This window comes from Sander lucioperca, chromosome 8 (genome assembly GCF_008315115.2).
Source record: "Sander lucioperca isolate FBNREF2018 chromosome 8, SLUC_FBN_1.2, whole genome shotgun sequence".
NCBI classification, from domain to species: domain Eukaryota; kingdom Metazoa; phylum Chordata; class Actinopteri; order Perciformes; family Percidae; genus Sander; species Sander lucioperca.
The window spans coordinates 31875291-31897388 of record NC_050180.1 but is presented as its reverse complement, the minus strand read 5'-3'; the positions used below and the strand labels follow the sequence as shown (position 1 = coordinate 31897388).

Here is a 22098-nt window from a genome sequence, read left to right as displayed (position 1 = left end):
TTCAATTTGGAACCTGATGGTGGGGGGTCAGGAAACGTTTCACTGATTAAGAATGGCAACGTTCGATTGGAAGTACGCTTCAGAAACCCACTTCCACGGACGGTGACCCTTATCTGCTATTCTGTTTTTGATTCTGTAATCGAAATATCTAACCGAAGGCAGGTTCTATTGGATCACTACTAAAGATGAATACAATAGAACTCACTAGTGTGCTTAGAAAAAGAATGACTAGAGACACTAATTTCTTAGGAGTATTGCCTTGTGATCATCTCCCAAAAAACGTAATTTGTAAATTACCTGCTATGTTAGTTGTAAACACACAACCCAGTAACATGCCTGGTGAACACTGGCTGGGTATTTACATTACCAAGAACAAGCATGGTTTGTTCTTTGATAGCTTTGGACATCCGCCTAGCTTTTTTCCTCAAGAAATCAGCCATTTCCTTTTAAAAAACTGTGTGGAGATGTACCATTCAGCAATCCAAGTGCAAAATAATTATTCTACAACCTGTGGTCAGCACTGCATTTTCTTTTTATGTCATATTCAGAAAAAAATGCCTTATACAAAAGTATTGAACATGTATGGAACTAATCTTGTATGCAACGACATAATGGTTAATCATTTTGTTAGCAGAATACATCCTAATGTGTGTCACGATCAGAAATTTAAATGTGTACAATGTTCATGCGCTACCTATAGGTAAAAAGTATTGTGTAATGATGTTTTTCAATAAAGAATGCGGAATATATTAATCTTACAATGTCTTATTTGTTTTTTATTTTTTTAAAGAGCCATACAGAAAAAGGCATTCACATAAAATTAAAACACATTCATTTAATGCTACAGGTTACATTCAGCACTGTCTTTTCACATTCTTGAATAAAGAAAATACCCCTCAATAGAAAAAATAATAAAAAATAGGTTAAAAAAAGGAAAATATAAAATTAAATGTAAACACATTCATTTAATGTTACAGGTTACATTCAGCACTGTCTTTTCACATCCTTGAAGAAAATACCCCTCAATAGAAAAAATAATAAAAAATAGGTTAAAAAAGGAAAATATAAAATTAAATGTAAACACATTCATTTAATGTTACAGGTTACATTCACATCCTTGAATAAAGAAAATACCCCTCAATAGAAAAAATAATAAAAAAATATGTTAAAAAAGGAAAATATAAAATGAGTGTAATAATAATAGAAAATATAAAAATAGATTAAAAACTAGCCCAACGAGTCGTAGTAAAGGGCGATGTAATACTAAAGGGTCTAGGAGTACTAGTTGCTTGTAAAGCCGAAGGTGTGCTATGCGTAAATGTAGGGGCAAGCCTTATTGCTCTAGGAGTGCGAGGGGAGCGTAAATCAGTCCGTGGTGATTGTGTATTGGTTTCAACCTGTGCCCCTGTTTTAAATGCCTCAATAGAACGACGTACCATTGTGTTTGGGATTACGGATAGCGGCACATTTAAGTTAGCTAACGTTTTTAAAAATAGGGTCCAGCCTTTTGGTCTTGAACGTTCTGAAACATTATTATGGGTTGTGACACTTTTCAGTAGGTCATAAAGGTGGCTGCCTGACACATTCTTATTTTCAACTACTATTTCCCCTTGACTGGTCCATGATATCTGGTCATTGTGATGGGATAATGAAGCCATTATGTATTCCGCATTTCTTTTGTTTCTTGTAGGCATATGTTTCAACACTTCTGTCTTTAACATATCTTCTTCTTGATCTTTTGAATCATCTTTTGAATCATCCGTTGAATCAACTTGGGGCATTGATAATGTAATCACACTTTTCTCACGTTCGCCCTGTTTCACCATGGCTAGGTATCTCTGCAGAATACTTGAATATTTTTTAGCTTTTTCATATACATCGATGTCAAGCTGTTTCAATATATCACTCATAGCTCGATCCAATTCACTTTGTACAGACTGTCGCAGAGATACATTTGAGGAGTCAGATGTTTGAGGCTGCTGTAATGCCACTAATTGATTTTGAGGAACCAAAAACATTTTCTGAGTGTGCTCCATTTCAATTCCTGTTGATAAGACTTGCTATGAACGGGATTGCAGCCCCCAGTAGAGGCAGTAGGAACCCTCCTGTTTGGTTGATTGTCTTTTCTTTTTTTTAAATGTTTGTTTTTTTTATCAGCTATCAGTCTAATAACTTTCTTCTTCTTCTTTAACAGATTGTACTGAATATTAGACAGTGGTATGTTACCTCTTAACACATTCAAAGCAATTTCACACAGTGCATTAATAAAGTCTGGACTAGCGTTGCTCACAATGACACCTCTGGCTCTGGGCGATGCCTTATGTAGCATGTCTAACATTGTAAAATTTCGTTCCATTCGTTTTGACATTATTACACCTTTTTTCTTGGAATGTATACAACCTGCTGCGGGGATATCAGAGCGGTTCTGAGTCTTAAAATATCGGGGGTTGTGGATTTATAATCTATCAACAGATAGCCGTATGCTGAACTAGTGGCATCGTTAAAAGCTTCTAAAAAATATTTAGTATTTCCGGGAAACATTTGTCGTGCCAGTAAGCTTATCTGATGCTGATCTCTAGCATTTTTGAAAAGAATCATATAGTTTGTGTTCAAACTGATTGTACGACTCGCTTTACCTTGAATAAAAAGATTCTGCACTAAGTATACACAGCTAATATTTCTGTGATGGACATACTGCGTGAAAATTTTTTGAACTTCCAAATTATCACAGGCTTGATTCATTAAATCATCTATAATGAGCAAATTATTCTTAGTGGGAGGCAGTAATGTTTCGTCGCAGAACGATTCGGGGAGCCCTTCCACAAAATTTATATTGACTGTTTTAAGTATTTTATCATATATGGGCTGCCAGCATGAATAGATGTATACAATGTTATCTATTTTTTGTGAAATAACAGAGGCCCTGTTTTCAATAATGTCTTTGACAAAATATGTTTTTCCACAATTAGAAGGACCACTAATAACGATGCTGAAAGGGTGTTGCAGTCTACCATCAAATCCTGCAACAGGCCTATTGTTATTACTAGTAGCCATAAGGGACTGTTGTATAGTCGGGGAGAACGCGGCGTTTGTTGTAAACAACTTGTACTTTCCGTGTCAGTGTGTCGTTTTTGAGATGAAACTGTTTGTTGTTACGTTTTATTGTGAATGCATTCGTGGTCAGCTGCATAGGAGGTTGCTGATTGGTCACAAAGGATTGAACAAGACCAATTAAAGATTCGTGTGTAACCACTTTGGCGTTTGCGGCATTAAGGGTCACACCCTTGCATTTAACCTGTGTATGGCCTTGCAAAGTCCTATAAGCATAGCATTTAGGACCCCCCGAAACAAACTCTGTTATATAGTCCTCTGTAGGAGCCCCACAGAGTTGTTCGCTGTTAAGTTCATCCGTGAGATCCCCGAGGTAAGGGCCTAGAGGAGGGATCCACTCACCGTCTCTGCTTGTGAAGACAATGCTGTCAGTGTCACAGTATAAAATACGCTCCTGCAGCTTATCCAACAAATCATATAGCTCCATGCGTGCATAGGCTGTGGTCATAGCTCCTATAAAAACATTCACATCATTTACTCTGGATACTTGACCATCTGTGTATCGCCACTGTACAATCGCTACATCGGGTGAGATAAATGAGAACTGTCGAACATCAAAAGTGTCACTGAACATGAGCTGTGTGAAGCGGGCGGGTTCTGTTATGAGTTCAGCTGTCGTCATGTTGGAACGCATGGCAAACCCCCCCCCAGAGGCTATTCAAAAGCAATTTATTCGTGTTTCTGACTGCCTTGTTGACACATATCTTGGCAGGATCAAGATGTATGCCCTCGTGTACATAATAGTCATCTATGTACTTTTTTTTTTCGTCTTCCGTTTTGATATGCCCTGGATAACCCGAAGCCTCCTGCTTGCGTTTAAGAAAAGTCTTCACATAGCCTTTAAAAAGCTGGTCCGTTTTTTCTGGAAAATGCCAAATCTCAACAATGGAAACAATCCTGTACCCTTTCTGTACGGCTTTTTGTAATTCAAACGACACCCACACGCCCGACAGCTGTCGCTCTTGGTCACTATGCTCACAATGTGTTGTCTGATTCATCTGAACGGCACACACTGCACATAAAGGAAACATCAGTTTACCGTTACAGTGATAGGGGAGTACGGGGTGGTACAGACCTCTGGGGGGCACAACCGTACATTTCACAATACCAAAATATGTGTTTATGTCGTCAAAATCCTTGTGTATTATTTGGGGATGCCCTATTGGATAATCGCGTTTGGCCTGAACAGTTGGATACAGACTTGTAAAATCATAGTATCTGATTTTTTCATCATTTTCTACCTTGTGGTACAGCTTCATAGCATTTGTTCGGCCTCCAAAGAGGGCTTCTCGGGGGTTGAGACGCACAGGCTTTTCATATGTTAACACAAACTCCTTAACGTCTGGGTTATTGGCCACAGCCTTCCGCCAATCACATTCCCACATCACAACAACCGTTAGCCCTTACACATTTTTTAGAGCAGTCACTCTGTTATGGAACTCTATGCGCAGTTCACCCTGTGTTTTTTTTTTTTTTGGTGAGAGGGTTGATTTCTGCTTGAGCATAGCACTTATCACAGCCGTGAAAGAAGCATCCTTTAAATTCATAACAGGTGTTTGTGGCTTCACAATAGCCATCTACAAAGAATGGGCCAAATGACTTTTCACCTCTGTTCAGAGCGTGCTGTATGTCAAGGGCCCCTCTGCGTGCAACATATTCTAACCACTGTATTGAAATGTCTGAACACGTTTTGTTTTGCCTAATGTAAGCACCCTCGTATGTCAGAGCAACAGCATCTTTGGGAATGAACAGGGTCTTAAATACTCCCATACAGGAGGAGGCCAATGTCGCATATGCAAACGGATCTAGGCCAGTGCACTCATGGAAGGCCTCTCTGTATATTTTGCATGCTTTAAGCAAAACCGTCACATCATTAACACAATAGTTGCTAATAGTAGATCTGAGAACCCCATGGCTGCCGGTGTTTTAGATAGAGCCATAGGAATAAAACTGAATGAGTCTATCCATCGTTGATCATAAGTAGAATCGTTCATCAGTAGCACCCTAGAACCACGCATAGTAATAGTTGGACAGAGTTTCTGGCTCACCAGATACTCTAAAACTATGTAACTGTCAAAACCTGAGGCATTGTGGGCTATAAAAGTATAACCTTTGTATTTTGGCTGTCTGTAGTTCTGAATGAATGATGCTACGCAGTTTGATGTTTCGTAGCAGTTTTTCCTGCCATCCATATCCATAACGCATACAAAATTAGCTTCATGCCTCCCGTCATGATATCGTGTCTACTACTTATCACTAATTTCTTCGCGTTTGAGGGGCTGGATAAAGCACTCATGCGTTGTGACACCTAAAGCCACTCTACAATGCAGACATTTTGGGATTCTACAGACGTGTGGTTTTTTAGCTGCCCGGTATGTCATGTGACAGTCCTCACAGTATTTGATTCGGTCGCAGGGTATGAGGCGGTGTTTCATATCGGGTTTTTTATGGTTTTCGAAGCACTGTTGAGATTTGCATATACGCCTACAGTCCGGGCATTTAATAGTTTGATTGGGCATACAAGCGGAGTAACATACATTACAAAGCAAACTACACCTGTGCTCCAAGGGATTCTCGTAGGTTTTGTAACAACCATCGCAGACGTATGAAGCACCGAAAAAAGACGTTTTATTTACAATGAGATAATAATGCTCATCATGCAAATACAGCCAGGCTGTTTTCACATTTGGTTCGTCGTGCGTTTTGAAAATCTGTGGTTTTTTACAACCGGCACCATGATGGAATATTACAATTTTCATTTTCAAATGTTTCTGAAATCTGTCAACATCAGAGAACGAAACCTTATGTGTATTTTCAAATCCCAATTCCCCATGTAGCTGCTTTGCATAATTTATCTTTTCGCATGGTGACAAGCGGCTGTTAACATAATGGGCCAGACAGAGTGCAAAGCAGAGATTGTCATTTCCTTCGTTATTCTTGGGATTGTATAAAGCATTGCCTTTTACCGTCAATATTTCATCGTAACCAACGCTTCCTAGTTTTCGACGGCGCCCAGGATTCCCACCCGACATATTACGAGCTATTGTCACAATTAATTCTAATGCGTCATCGGTCAGCGAATTATCGTTACTTTGCATAGCTTGAGAGACTTTCTCCAGAAATGTATCTGTGTTATAGCCATCACTTGAGTTCAACATCGTTTGAATAGGGACGTCTACGGCCGGACCCCTTAACTCAACATTTAAAACACTATCCTGTGTTACATTGTCCAAAGCCCTCTCTATTAAACCTGTTAGGGTACTATACACCCTGTCAGGCACACTACCAATATCTGTCAAATCAATATTTCGAAGGTCGACATGTTGACGAAATTCAGCAGCATTAAAAATGGGCATCTGTCTGGATGCTATTTCAGACGTTACCTTAGAAACACGCCCCTCCCCACTGAGGATTTTCTGAAGGTAACGACGGGGGTCTGTAAGTACTGGTGGACGGTTGAGGACTGCTTTGAGCATCTGCGCAAGGACGATTTGACGGTCGGACACTCGCAAAACATTCTGAAGGTAACGACGGGGGTCGGTAAGTACTGGTGGATGGCTGAGGACTGCTTTGAGCATCTGCACAAGGACGATTTGACGGTTGGACACTCGCAAAACATTCTGAAGGCCTATTGCCTGGATATACATTTGAAGGACCATTATTTGACAACGCAGTTGTGACAAGCCTATCTGGTTCTTGTGTTATTGTACCGCTGTCGCTCTCACTATCGCTGTCGCTAGACATAGAGCGAACCCACGCTTCGAATATTTTTGTCTGTTTCTCACGCAATCGTAAAAGTTCCTGATGATTGTGTGCTGCTCTTGTGTAATCGTCCTCACAAGGCCAGTCTAGCTCGTCATCACTACTGCCTCTACTACTAACGTCGCGCTCACCTATCGGTTCAGATTTCTTTTTTTTTTTGGCCGGTGGAGCCATTTTGCAAATAATGTGCCGCTTTTATTTATTTATTTTTATATATAGCGCAACCTATAGACTGATTTAATGCTTTTTTCCCTTGGTCTTTTTCATTGTCTTTTTAAGGCCCGATAACAGAGGGGCAAGCAGTGTATTGAGAGAGTTGGCCTGTTCAGATAGCTTTGTTCCAAAACCTGTGACCATGTCAACCAATAGTGTATTAGCGGCTTGTAGGGCAGCTACTTTATTCACAAGATCATCGTTACTTTTTTGTAATTCGTTTAGTTTGGATTCTATTTGTTTAGAACGGATTTCTGACGCAGTTTGGCGGAATGTTGTGTTGGCGCAATACTCAAAAAGTTCTTCACCCTGAAACAATGTGGTATGCTCAGAAACCCCTAGGGGAACACAGGGTTCCAAAAGATTGTTAGTAATATAACCACGATCGGATTGATTACCAGCGAATGGATCGTCACACTCTAGTATATCTACAGGAATAGTTACTGATGTGTCACCAATGCTATGGCGATTATCTGACACAGTTACTGTGGGCTTGAATGAAACTAATTGTGTATGTAGGACTGGTGTGTCTGCTATATAGTCATTATCATCAGAACAATGTAAATCACCTACATTATATTCGGAGCGTTCTCCCACAGCTTCCTGATTGGGCTGGTGTGATGTAAGCAATATCTCTGATAGGTCAGAGGCTTCAGAGCGTTCTCCTGCAGCTTCCTGATGGGATTGATGGGGTGCAAGAGCTGTCTCTGGTAGGTCAGGGGCTTCAGAGCGTTCTCCTACAGCTTTCTGATTGGGTTGGTGTGATGTAAGCAATGTCTCTGATAGGTCCGGGGCTTCAGAGCGTTCTCCCACAGCTTTCTGATTGGGTTGATGGGATGCAAGAGCTGTCTCTGACAGGCCAGGGGTTTCAGGGCCTTCTTGGGGTTCTACGGCAGGTTTTGTCTAGGGGAATAACAAACATTTTGGTTAAATAAAGTCACACACACACACACACACACACACACACACACACTTCAAAAGCACACACACACACACACACACACACACACATCAAACAAAACACAAACCTCAAACTGTGTCCTTTGTAATGTCGTAGTCCTTTGTTCACTCTCAATAGAGACACTCCCACTCTCAATAGAGACACTCCGGGGGGTGTATGACTCTTGGGCTCTATGTGCGAAATACCCCTCCTCAGATGCCAAATGCAAAGACACTAGGTCTGAGACCGCCTTTAGTTGCTGAAACAAAAGGACAATCCGTTTTAACAATGTATACATTATATCAAAATAGTAGATAAATATATTCGGCTGGATACAAGGGGTATTTCATGAGCTGATCAAAGTGGACCACATAGAAGTGTTCTGGTAGCCCCTCTAAACAATCATGCTGTTTCTGGCTTGGATGATTTATTTGACAGCCATAACACAGCTCCTCCAAATACTTGTAAAGAACAATGTTAAGAAGATGTAGCGACGCTGTTTTAACACTGTCTATAAACAAAGATGACACCGCCCCGTCCGTCTGATCAGGCGCCACTGTGTCCGAACAATCAACAGCATCCTGTTGTAATACAGCATATGTTTGAGGGGGAGGGGTGCAGATCAATAGAGAGGGAGGCAGAGGAAGTGACATATGGGGTGATGATAGGAAGTGTTCCGGATTTAGAGTGGGGGATGATGATGATGATGATGATGATGATGATGAAAGGGAATGGGGTGAGCCTGTTGCCGTCAGGGGGGCAAATAAACCGGGGTAGTCAGATGGCGTTCCAGGGGACGTATCACACCAATCCATTGGCTCTGGAAGAAAAAAATCACACGTTACAATCACAGTAGCAAAAAAAATAAAAAGCATTTTAACTATTTTGGCAAATAAATAGCACATACAAATTAGACCCACCGTTTTGTTAGTCTTTGTGTGTGACGATTTTAGGTCTATAGAGGGTCCGGGGGAGGGTTAGAGACTGTTGGGCATCGTCCTCAAATATCAATCTTTTTCTTATGTTCTCATAAGAATTCCTTATTTTGTCTCTTCTGATAACATAGTCGATGGTATCAAACTGTGTCTTCAATATCTCCCAGTCACACCATTGTATATAGAAGCCATTTTTAAACCATTTCTCATATTCCTCGTTAGATACAGGATATGGCTTTAACTTCCATTCTTCACGACCTCTGTCTGCAACTAACTTCGCCCTTTCGGTGCATACGCTAAGGAAAATAAAATCCTCTGCTGGTCTGGTGAAACGGTCTGCTTCCACACGATAGATACCGTTCCCACTGCTGTTGTCCCATTGAGACACATACACTAGCTCAGGAAAGCCAGGATTGTCAAGATCAGGACAGACAACCTCACGAAAAAGACTCCAGTCTTTTACAGACATTGTACAGGCTGTTTTAGCTTTGCTAGATAAACCGACGACAACACTAGTATAGACGGCTAATGTCACATATCCGGAACTGTAGCTAATAGAATAACTGTAACCATTGACACCAGAATATTCTAGATCAGCTGTGCACGTGTCAGTCATGCTTGTAGAAAAGATGTCGGGTCGAAATCTCTTTTTTCTGGGGGCCTTGCTCAAACCGAATGTTGCTCCAGTATTAGTCTCACCGCAGCGCAATGACTCTTTTCGATGGACACGGCTCAAACCAAATGCAGTGGGATCTGTTATAGCTGTCTCACCTTCTTCGACACCAGATGATCCGGATTGTTGTCCAAATGCGTAGAAAGACATAGCTGAAAAAAAAAGCTGTCTCTTTTTCTTTCAAACAGAAAGAATTAAAAAGCAAAATCTCCAGAAACCTTTGTTAAGGGGAAAAACGTGGTAACAAAGCTAGCTAGCAGCCTAGCTAAAAACGGAGGATAAAAAAGTGATCAGACCGCCTTGAAACAAGGGTTTTTAAACACCACAAACCACACCCTGTAGGGCGTATTTACAAGTCACCAATAGCAAACCCCCTCTTAACAGCTAGCCATTGGTCTATCAGATGTTTTTACAAATGTAAATGATGATGACTCACACAACGTAAGCGACGTCATTACACCCCCCACGAGCTGCGCTACCCAGAATCGTATTTACAAGTCACCAATAGCAAACACCCTCTTAACAGCTAGCCATTGGTCTATCAGATGTTTTTACAAATGTAAATGATGATGACTCACACAACGTAAGCGACGTCATTACACCTCCCACGAGCTGCGCTACCCAGAATCGGCCGCTAGAGACACACTCGCTCCGCGAACGTAAGGATGCGATGACGTTATTACGGCTGCGAGCTGCCCTCCCTGCATCGACCGCTAGAGGCACGACCGAGCCGCGAACGTAAGGATGCGCTACCCAGAATTGGCCGCTAGAGACATGCACGGAAGACATGCACGGAGGTTCGACCAATCAGAACGCTAGAAAGACAGGTGCGTGCCACTAAAACACACGTGCACGCGCATTGCTGCCATGTATACACGTGCACGCGCATTACTGCCATGTATATACTACTCCTGCCTCATTTAGTTTGGTTGAATCACACTAGGGTTGGTTTTCCCCGCTGCTGTGGTTCGTTTGGGCAGGTTTGAATGCAACAATCCCACTCAGATATCCAGGAGTATGAAGGCTAATAAAACACCTAGTTTTGTTTTTGTTCTGTTCAACATGTCATTTTTGTCTCTTGTCATTTCACATCAGTGTGAAAAATTGATAAAAAGATACAATATTTAATTGTAAATATGTCTGTTTATTATCATATGTCACTTTACATAAAATCACTATGCTATGTAAAATTAAATAAATGACAATCATTCTGATCATTTTCTAATAAAACTGATTTAAAATTGCATCCCATTACACTTTCCATAATTTGTAACTTTAACTTTCTCTGTCTTATGATTACATGTTTCATATATATATACAGCCCGAGGCTGGACTCGAGTTTGGATTCCAGACATTTTTCTATTGCCTCAGGTTTCTCTTTCGCACTCGGACTTGTCCATTGGTCTTGCCAAATATTCTAGTTGGTCTCGACCAAGTCCTGCATTACATACTTTTTTTCTAAAGAAACAAAACCATCGAATCACGCCTGTTCAGAAAACAAGTATTTTTTTAATTTAAAATCCATCTACAACAGGCATTGACATTGGTCGCCTGGTATACGCCTGGCTGCATCATATGAGGAGGCATTGTTCATTTTCATTTAGGCCACAGACACACATGTTGCCAAGAACTTTACAGTATGGATTCTTCAGGACAAGTAATAAGTTCAAGAATGGGAACACCTGTGTTACTTGTTAATAAAGTTAATAATATGGCCTAATTTGATCCTACAGTGCTTTTTGAAAATAATAATGCAAAATGATCCGTCTGCATTGAGGCCACTTCCACCACATCCACACTATGACATACTTAAAAAGATGCTTCATATTATTAATTCAGCAATAAATAAGTCTTGACAAGCCTTTAACCCAAACATCATCAGCAGGAATATCAACTATTCTAGTGCCTTATTTACTTCTGTTAAAAAGGGAACTGACATAATCACCCCTTGACCAGTTTATTAACTGACTCAGTTTGTGCAAGTATGTGTCCTTGTCACACACATACTCTACATACACACACATAATAAGTTATTATGTTGTTGTTAACAGTGACAGTGATTGGCGATTGGTGTTGTGTTTTAACTCATATTGACGGCTGGAAGGATGAACATCATTTGTTTGGTTTAGTGTCCAGGCAAGTCATTCTCGATTGTATCATCTGAATCTGAATCACCTGCTGGTCAACACATGCGTAAAAGTTACAGTTAGGTCCGGAAATATTTGGACAGTGACACAATTTTCATAATGTTGGCCCTGTGCGCTAACACAATGGATTTGAAATCAAATCATCAATATGAAATTGTAGTGCAGACTATCAGCTTCATTTTGAGTGTATTTACATCAAAATTGGAGGAAGGGTTTAGGACTTAGACACATTTTCATACATAGCCCCCTTTTTCAAGGGACCTAAAGTAATTGGACAATTGAGTCAAAAGCTGTTTCATGAGCAGGTGTGGGCTATTCCCTCATTATTTCATCATCAATTAGGCAGATAAAAGGTCTGGAGTTGATTTCAGGTGTGGCATTTTCATTTGGAAGCTGTTGCTGCGAATCCACAACATGCGGTCAAAGGAGCTATCAATGCAAGTAAAGCAGGCCATCCTTAGGCTGCGGAAAAAGAAAAAATCTATCAGAGAGATAGCAGAAACATTAGGAATGGCCAAATCAGCAGTTTGGTACATTATGAGAAAAAAGGAACGCACCGGTGAGCTCAGCAATACAAAAAAACCCAGACGTCCACGGAAGACAACAGTGGTTGATGATCGCAGGATCCTTTCCATGGTAAAGAAGAACCCCTTCACAACATCTAGTGAAGTGAAGAAGACTTTCCTGGAAGTAGGCGTATCATTATCCAAGTCTACCATAAAGAGAAGACTTCACGAGAGCAAATACAGAGGGTTCACCACAAGGTGCAAACCATTCATAAGCCTCAAGAATAGAAAAGCCAGATTAGAGTTTGCCAGAAGACATCTAAAAAAGCCAGCCGAGGTCCGGAACAGCATTCTTTGGACTGATGAAACTAAGATCATGGGAAGAGAAAAGTATGGAGAAGGCTTGGGACGGCTCTTGATTCGAAGCACACCACATCATCTATAAAACATGGTGGAGGCAGTGTAATGGCATGGGCATGCATGGCTTCCAATGGCACTGGGTCACTAGTGTTTATTGATGATATGACAGAAGATGGAAGCAGCCGCATGAATTCTGAAGTCTATAGGAACATTCTGTCTGTTCATATTCAGCCAAATTCAACAAAGTTGATTGGACGGCGCTTCACAGTACAGATGGACAATGACCCAAAACATACTGCAAAAGCAACTCAGGAGTTTTTCAAGGCAAAGAAGTGGAATATTCTACAATGGCTGAGTCATTTACCTGATCTCAATCTGATTGAGCATGCATTCCACTTCCTTAAGACAAAACTTAAGGCACAAAGACCTGCAAACAGACAGCAGTTGAAGACAGCTGCAGTCAAGGCCTGGCAAAGCATCACAAAGGAGGAAACCCAATATTTGGTGATGTCTATGGGTTCCAGACTTCAGGCAGTCATCGCCTGCAAAGGATTCTCAACAAAGTATTAAGAATGGACATTTTATTTATGATTATATTAATTTGTCCAATTACTTTAGGTCCCTTGAAATAAGGGGCTATGTATGAAAATGTGTGTAATTCCTAAACCCTTCCTCCAATTTTGACATAAATACCCTCAAAATAAAGCTGAAAGTCTGGACTACAATTTCCATCCATCCATCTTCTTCCGCTTATCCGGTAACGGGTCGCGGGGGTAGCAGCTCCAGCAGGGGACCCCAAACTTCCCTTTCCCGAGCCACATTAACCAGCTCCGACTGGGGGATCCCGAGGCGTTCCCAGGCCAGGTTGGAGATATAATCCCTCCACCTAGTCCTGGGTCTTCCCCGAGGCCTCCTCCCAGCTGGACGTGCCTGGAAAACCTCCCTAGGGAGGCGCCCAGGGGGCATCCTTACCAGATGCCCGAACCACCTCAACTGGCTCCTTTCGACGCGAAGGAGCAGCGGCTCTACTCCGAGCTCCTCACGGATGACTGAGCTTCTCACCCTATCTCTAAGGGAGACGCCAGCCACCCTCCTGAGGAAACCCATTTCGGCCGCTTGTACCCTGGATCTCGTTCTTTCGGTCATGACCCAGCCTTCATGACCATAGGTGAGGGTAGGAACGAAAACTGACTGGTAGATTGAGAGCTTTGCCTTCTGGCTCAGCTCTCTTTTCGTCACAACGGTGCGATAAATTGAGTGTAATACCGCACCCGCTGCGCCGATTCTCCGACCAATCTCCCGCTCCATTGTTCCCTCACTCGCGAACAAGACTCCAAGGTACTTGAACTCCTTCACTTGGGGTAAAGACTCATTCCCTACCTGGAGAAGGCACTCCATCGGTTTCCTGCTGAGAACCATGGCCTCAGATTTAGAGGTGCTGATCCTCATCCCAGCCGCTTCCCCCTCGGCTGCGAACCGATCCAGTGAGTGCTGAAGGTCACAGGCCGACGATGCCATCAGGACCACATCATCTGCAAAAAGCAGCGATGAGATCCCCAGCTCACCAAACTGCAACCCCTCTCCACCCCGACTACGCCTCGATATCCTGTCCATAAATACTACAAACAGGATTGGTGACAAAGCGCAGCCCTGGCGGAGGCCAACTCTCACCTGAAACGAGTCCGACTTACTGCCGAGAACCCGGACACAGCTCTCGCTTTGGTCGTACAGAGATTGGATGGCCCTGAGAAGGGACCCCCTCACCCCATACTCCCGCAGCACCTCCCACAGTGTCTCCCGGGGGACCCGGTCATACGCCTTCTCCAGATCCACAAAGCACATGTAGACTCCCTCCAGGATCCTTGCGAGAGTAAAGATCTGGTCCGTTGTTCCACGACCAGGACGGAATCCGCATTATTCCTCTTCAACCTGAGGTTCGACTATCGACCGAACCCTCCTTTCCAGCACCTTGGAGTAGACTTTACCGGGGAGGCTGAGAAGTGTGATACCCCTGTAATTGGCACACACCCTCTGGTCCCCCTTTTTGAAAAGGGGAACCACCACCCCGGTCTGCCACTCCTTAGGCACCGTCCCCGACTTCCACGCAATGTTGAAGAGGCGTGTCAACCAAGACAACCCCTCCACACCCAGAGCTTTAAGCATTTCTGGACGGATCTCATCAATCCCTGGGGCTTTGCCACTGTGGAGTTGTTTAACTACCTCAGCAACTTCCACCAGGGAAATTGACGACAATCCCCCATCATCCTCCAGCTCTGCCTCTACCATAGAGGGCGTATTAGTCGGATTTAGGAGTTCCTCAAAGTGCTCCTTCCACCGCCCTATTACCTCCTCAGTTGAGGTCAGCAGCGTCCCATCCTTACTGTACACAGCTTGGATGGTTCCCCGCTTCCCCCTCCTGAGGTGGCGAATGGTTTTCCAGAAGCACCTTGGTGCCGACCGAAAGTCCTTCTCCATGTCTTCTCCGAACTTTTCCCACACCCGCTGCTTTGCCTTTTTCACAGCAGAGGCTGCAGCCCTTCGGGCCCTTCGGTACCTTGCAACTGCCTCCGGAGTCCCCTGGGATAACATATCCCAGAAAGACTCCTTCTTCAGTCGGACGGCTTCCCTGACCACCGGTGTCCACCACGGTGTTCGTGGGTTGCCGCCCCGTGAGGCACCTAAGACCCTAAGACCACAGCTCCCCGCCGCAGCTTCAGCAATGGAAACTTTGAACATTGTCCACTCGGGTTCAATGCCCCCAGCCTCCACAGGGATGCACGAAAAGCTCCGCCGGAGGTGTGAGTTGAAAGTCTGTCGGACAGGGGCCTCCTCCAGACGTTCCCAGTTCACCCGCACTACCCGTTTGGGTTTACCAGGTCTGTCCAGAGTCTTCCCCCACCCTCTGACCCAACTCACCACCAGATGGTGATCAGTTGACAGCTCTGCCCCTCTCTTCACCCGAGTGTCCAAAACATACGGCCTCAGATCAGATGAAACGATTATAAAATCGATCATTGACCTTTGGCCTAGGGTGCTCTGGTACCAAGTACACTTATGAGCATCCCTATGTTCGAACATGGTGTTCGTTATAGACAATCCATGACTAGCACAGAAGTCCAACAACAAACAACCACTCTGGTTTAGATCAGGGAGGCCGTTCCTCCCAATCACGCCTCTCCATGTGTCTCCATCATTGCCCACGTGCGCGTTGAAGTCCCCCAGCAGAACTATGGAGTCCCCTACTGGAGCCCCATACAGGACTCCATTCAAGGTCTCCAAGAAGGCCGAATACTCCGAGCTCTTGTTTGGTGCATACGCACAAACAACAGTCAGAGTTTTCCCCCCCACAACCCGCAGGCGTAGGGAGGCGACCCTCTCGTCCACCGGGGTAAACTCCAACGTAGCGGCGCTCAGCCGGGGGCTTGTGAGTATCCCCACACCCGCCCGGCGCCTCACACCCTGGGCAACTCCGGAGAAGAAAAGAGTCCAACCCCTATCCAGGAGTATGGTTCCAGAACCGAGACTGTGCGTAGAGGTAAGCCCCACCAGATCCAACTGGTAGCGCTCCACCTCCCGCACAAGTTCCGGTTCCTTCCCCCACAGAGAGGTGACGTTCCACGTCCCCAGAGCCAGCGTCTGCTGCCCGGGTCTGTTCCGTCGAGGCCCCTGACCTTCACTGCCACCCATGTGGCAAAGCACCCGACCCCAGCGGTTCCTCCCACAGGTGGTGGGCCCATGGGTTGACTACAATTTCATCTCGATGATTTCTTTTCAAATCCATTGTGTTAGTGCACAGGGCCAAAATTATGAAAATTGTGTCACTGTCCAAATATTTCTGTATATTGTAACTGTATATTATGATCTCGTAGGTATAAGAGGATGCTATGTTCACTTCTGCTAATCAAAATACTTTTTCATCATCTGTTCGTGCTTAACCCTAATCCTAGTTTCTCCCTCTGACCCTAATTAATCCCTCCATTCCTGACCTTAACCCCAGACACGACCTTTCTGGATGACGTCACATTATGTGACACTGTTGTTTTTTAGTTGTTGATGTTTTAAACAAAGCACTGCTGCTTTAACAGAGTGGCCCTATTTAAATGAATGAGAGGGCTGTTTTCTACGGACTAAATGCAGCTTCACGCCTCAAAAACGATCATCACTTAGTGAGATTTTGGCACAAATGGAAAATAGCCTTTACACCCCCACTGGCCATTAAGAGTATCTGGTTCTCTCTCTTACACTGATCAAGCCCTGCAGGCTAGCAACCTTAGAGACATGGTAAACAAATTTGTCTTTGTCTATCTGGATGAAGCAGAGGTCCCTGGGTGTTTTTCATTTCTACAGAAGATTCATCTGCAAATACATATCTGTTGCTGCTCCACTCCATCACTTAACCTCTCACCCCCCACCCCCCCCACACACACCTTTTGTTAGCTTTGACTGTTACTGAAGTTGTTTTGTTTTTTTTAAAGAGTTTTTCCCAGGTCATTATTGTCTCTTGTTGTTTTTGTGGACCAGTCCAAATCAAATCACATAGTGTAAAAAATCAATGAAAAGACATGCCGTTACATTATGAATGTAGAAGTCTAATTCATTATCATTTTCATGCTACTTTACAACAAATCACCATGCTATGTTAAATAGAATGAATGACACATCTGATTTAAATTGCAACCCATCAGATTTCACATAGTTCCTAAAACTTTAATTTCATCTGTCCTATGATTACACTGTACATATTTCCCTGGAAATGTAGCAGCAATTATTTGAATTGTAGATAATCCTGTCTTTTTAAATAATCTGTTGTTTAATTTATTGCCTAAAAAGACTTCATATTGCTTAAAAAACTTGTGTCAAAGAGGCAAGACATTTTACACAGGAATCAAATATGAATGGCACTTAAATGAAATGATTAAAACAACTTTTGTTCCTAAGCTGAAAGGGAAGATTATGTTGTTGTACTGACAGTTTTATCAGAAAAACAACAGCTGATGTTTTTCTATACTGAATACTTACATATACATGAAAGTGGTGCTGTTTAGGAGCATATTTTGTTGTTGTGTAGGGTTAAAATATTTCCTATCACAAAGTAAAAAAGGTTCCCTGGGAAAAGAGGACTCTTCATAAGTGTCATACATGTGTGAAGTTAAAGCTTACATTAAATTGGGTGATTACCTACAAACAGTATATGGTGCTTGTGACTCTTTCTTTAAATGCAGCAGCATCATAGAGACAAAATACACAACAAGATAAAGCTGAACACAGATCTTTCAATTGTTGTTCATATACAATTTAGACGTGAAGACAGGAAAGTGTATCGTCACTTTCTCTATTTGTTAACTCACTCATTGAACAGCAGGAACATATTCATTCCTTTGTCCTTAGACCAAGTCTGATCTCAGTCCCTCCAGGCCTTTCAATTGTTTTTCATACACAATATGGACGTTAAGACAGGAAAGCATATCTTCAATTTTTGTATTTCATATTTCACTCACTGAACAGCATTCATATATTCATTCCTTTTTCCTTAGACCAAGTCTGATCTCAGTCCCTCTACAGCCTCTCTACAACATGTTGGCCTCACAGGAGCCAGGCTGCAATATCTGAAGAGTAACAATGAGTTTAACTGCTTTTCTAAACCAGGGGTACAAGAAGGCATAGATCACAGGGTTTAAACAAGAGTTAGAATAGTACATTGGAACAATAAAGGATGCAAATGAAGTGGTGAGAAATGTATCACCTGCAATAGCGAAACCGTAATATGGGCAGAAACACATTAGAAACACAACTACAAGAACACCAAGATTCCTGGCTGCTTTCAGCTCTGATTTCTTTGCCTTTGGAGTCACTGAAAGCTGGAGTGTGACAGCTGTAATGTGAGAGCGCATGGCACGAGCCTGAGACACAGCCACGGCAAATACTCTCAGATACAGAGCTATGATGACAGTAACTGGAACAATAAAGGTCAATACAAGATCAACAGTCAATGAGATAGGGTCATAGAAAAACACACATTCTCCGTAGCAGGAATTATCCCTCCCTGGTTGAGTCGGGAAATCCTTTATATAAAGAAAGCTGTAGAAAACAGAACAGAGCCAACACAAATAAACACAGAGTTTAACTCTTCTCCCGGTGACTTTAGTGGTGTAATGCAGAGGGTCACAAATAGCCACATAACGGTCAACTGCTATGAGCACTATGGTACCTATTGATGAGGAGGGAATGTTAGTTGAAATAAGAGCATACACAGAACACACATAGCCACCAAGAAACCAGCAGGTTGTTTTTCGGAGTATTTCTGCGGGCATCAGCATGAGGCCCACGAGAAAGTCTGAGACAGCCAGAGAGAGGAGGAGGATGTTGGTGGGTGTGTGGAGCTGCCTGGAGGAAAAGAGAAAAGCACCATTAAACCAACATCAATGACAAAACAATCCAAACCAGTATTCAAAATAATAAATAAAAATGCATATGAGTTTGAACATTTTCCGATCCACCACATCTGACAGTTAAAATGACTTAATTGAGGTCATGGTGGACAGAAAGCAATGTTTAGTGGTGGTAAGAGAGTTTACATGAAAAACATCAAAGTCAGACATTTGGTGCAACATTATTCAGTACTAACTCAAAGACAATTCTTCTAAATGTACAGCAGCTGTTCACATTTTTAAGTTACAAATCCTGTAGAGAGAAGCAAAAAAGTTAATATCTGCCTGTAGTGGGAGATTGAGATGATGATAACCAGGTTGAGAGCCACAGTGATCAGAGAGATGGAGTAGAACACAATGGTAACTGTTTCGGGCCAAGGAGAAATGGGCTTCCTGCAGGAGGTGTTAGGGAACTGTGGAAAGCAGAGCTCGGCTCTGTCCTCAACCTCCATCTGTAGATAGCTGCAGCTCTGGCAGCATCTGAACAAACCTGAGTCATGTAACTGATTCATGTGTCTCACATTCTCTTCATTCCCTCCTCTTTCTCAGTCCCTGTTTGACTCTGATGCCCCTCCTCCCTCACTCTGCACATCCCACCATCATCTTCATCACTGTCTCTGTAACCCTGCTTCTCACACTGTCTCTCTATCCAATCTCTCCTTTTTTCTCTCTACCCTTGTTTCCTTTCCTTTGTCCTATTATTGTCCTAGAGATTACGTTTCAACTTACTAAAACAGTAGTCTCACATTGCCAGCTCTATCTCCACAGCCCTGTGGAGTAAGGTATACACCACAGATGCATTCCGGGATAGGAGAAAAAAATGCTTTGGATGTGACGGTGGCTCTGCAAAATAGTCTTGGGAAGGAACTTGTGGTGAAACATTACCGTCGTGCAAAAGTAAACGCCACATACAATATTAAATGAAGTTAACTGTTCACACAATACAGTAACATGAGCTATTTAAATTAGCTGGACACATGGTTGATTGTTATTTGCTCTTACCAGAGGATTGCAGTGTGTACTTTTTCCATAGCTATCCCACCAATCAGCCCAGAGGTCCATGTTTACCCACCGGCAAAAGTCTGCTTGATGACTCGTGTCAACTGGTCAACACTCTATTAAGTGGTGGTGGCACGGAATGTGTTAAAATTACGTGTGGCCACCACAGAAAACATTGCCAATGTAAAGTCAATGAGAAGATTAGCATTAGCAGCGACTATGGTAGCGAGTAGTATAAAAGCCAGAAAATACGCGTAGGGAGGTTGGTTGGGGTGGTGGATGGGTCAAACACAGGACTTTCACCCAGGAGACCGGGGCTCGTGCCCGCGTGTCACGTTTCCTAAACCCAACCGTCCCGTTGTTGTCCAGCGTGTCATGGAAACGTAAGCCCAACCACGACCTTTTCCTTAACTTAAGAGGCCGTGTTCATTTCACGGAATTCTTCCGTGGGCCCATCACGGAATTTTCGGCGATCCGTGATCATTTCACGGAATTCTTCCGAGGGCCCATCACGGAATTTTTTGCGATTTCGTGAAACTGCCACAGATTTTGAGTTAAGGGGCCGTGTTCATTTCATGGAATTCTGTGAGATCAGGTTGCTAATATGCCTTCATACTCCTGTATCTGAAACTTCACAGATCATGTTACATGACCTCACTGTCAGCTGGAGTAACACGTCAACACAGATGCAGCCCCTGGTTTAGGACTGTGCATGCCATACAAAGCAGTTTCTCTTTAAAAGTGCTTTACTCTATTAACACCTCAATAGCAGCAGCTGGAGTTTCATTTACCTACCAACTCCATTTCCAACACTCATTTCCTTTCATTATTCCTTCCTCAATGCCCCAGCACTCGTAACTTCCCTACAGAGAACCAAAGAGAAGAACTGGACAATTCCACCACATCCAAACAAGGAACTCTATAAAAAGATGCTTCATACTAATAATTCAGAAATAAATCAGTCTCAACAAGCCTCTTCCTCGAACATCATCAGCAGGAATTTCAACTAGTGCCTTATTCACTTCTGTTGAAAGTAAACTGACATAGTTACCCTTGGCCAGTATTTGTATTGACTTGGATTGTGCAAGCAATGGGAAAGCATGTCCGAACTTTTGACTGGTACTGTACATACACACGCACACACTAATAAGGTATTATGTTGTTGTTGACGATAGTGATTGGCCCAAAATGATGAATTATGTATCCCATCACTGTGTTGTGTTTGTACTTTGTAATGATGGCTGGAAGGCTGAGCATCATTTGTTAGGTCTAGTGTCCAGGCAAGCAATACTCAATCATATCATCTGAATCCTAACCCATCACATGCCTATGGGTTATGTTATCTCGTAGGCATCAGAGAAGCCCACGTCACGCTGCCATTCAAATACTTTTTTATTATCTTTTCGTGCTTCACCCTAACCTTAATTTCTCCCTCTGACCTTAATTTTACCCCTTCACTCCTGACTCTAACCCCAGGCGAGACACCTTTCTGGATTACGGCACATTACGTGCCAGCAAAACTTGTACCAGGAACCCTGCTGTTGCTTTTTTTTTTAAGCCCTTCTGCATCAACAGAAGGGCGTCTGCATTGAAATGAACGAGAAGGCTGTGTTTTTTCACACACTATTGTCTTAATGCAGCTTTAGAGCTCAGAAACGCCTATCATTTAGTGAGAATTAGGGACTATTGAAAATAGCCTTTAACACCCCCCAGTGACCATTAAGAGTATCTGGTTCTGTCTGTTAAAATTATTAATGCCCTGCAGGCTTGCAAGCCCTGATAACCCATGTCCATAGAGACATGCTGAACAAATGCTATCAACCCCCACCCACCTTTTGTATGTTTTTACTGTTGCTGTAGTTTTGTTTTTGTCCTGTGGTTTGCACTATTTCATTATTGTTGTTTTGGTTGACCAGTCTAAATCATATCAGTTATTGTGAAAAATCTACAGTTACATTATTAATATGTCTTGTGTTTATTATCATATTTCATGCCACCTCACAAAAAAATGGATGCTATGTAAA

The 22098-nt window shown here is 42.8% G+C and overlaps 1 protein-coding gene across 1 annotated transcript; it reads right to left on the bottom strand.

The window, feature by feature from the left end:
* Positions 1–18214: 18214 nt before the first annotated feature.
* LOC116048101 (trace amine-associated receptor 7e-like) lies at positions 18215–19527 on the bottom strand. Its single transcript, XM_031297450.2, has 2 exons — positions 19361–19527; positions 18215–19031 (listed from the first exon to the last, which is right to left on the bottom strand). The coding sequence occupies exons 1-2, from the start codon at positions 19525–19527 to the stop codon at positions 18215–18217; spliced, it is 984 nt and encodes a 327-aa protein (XP_031153310.1).
* Between the last annotated feature and the right edge of the window lie 2571 nt (positions 19528–22098).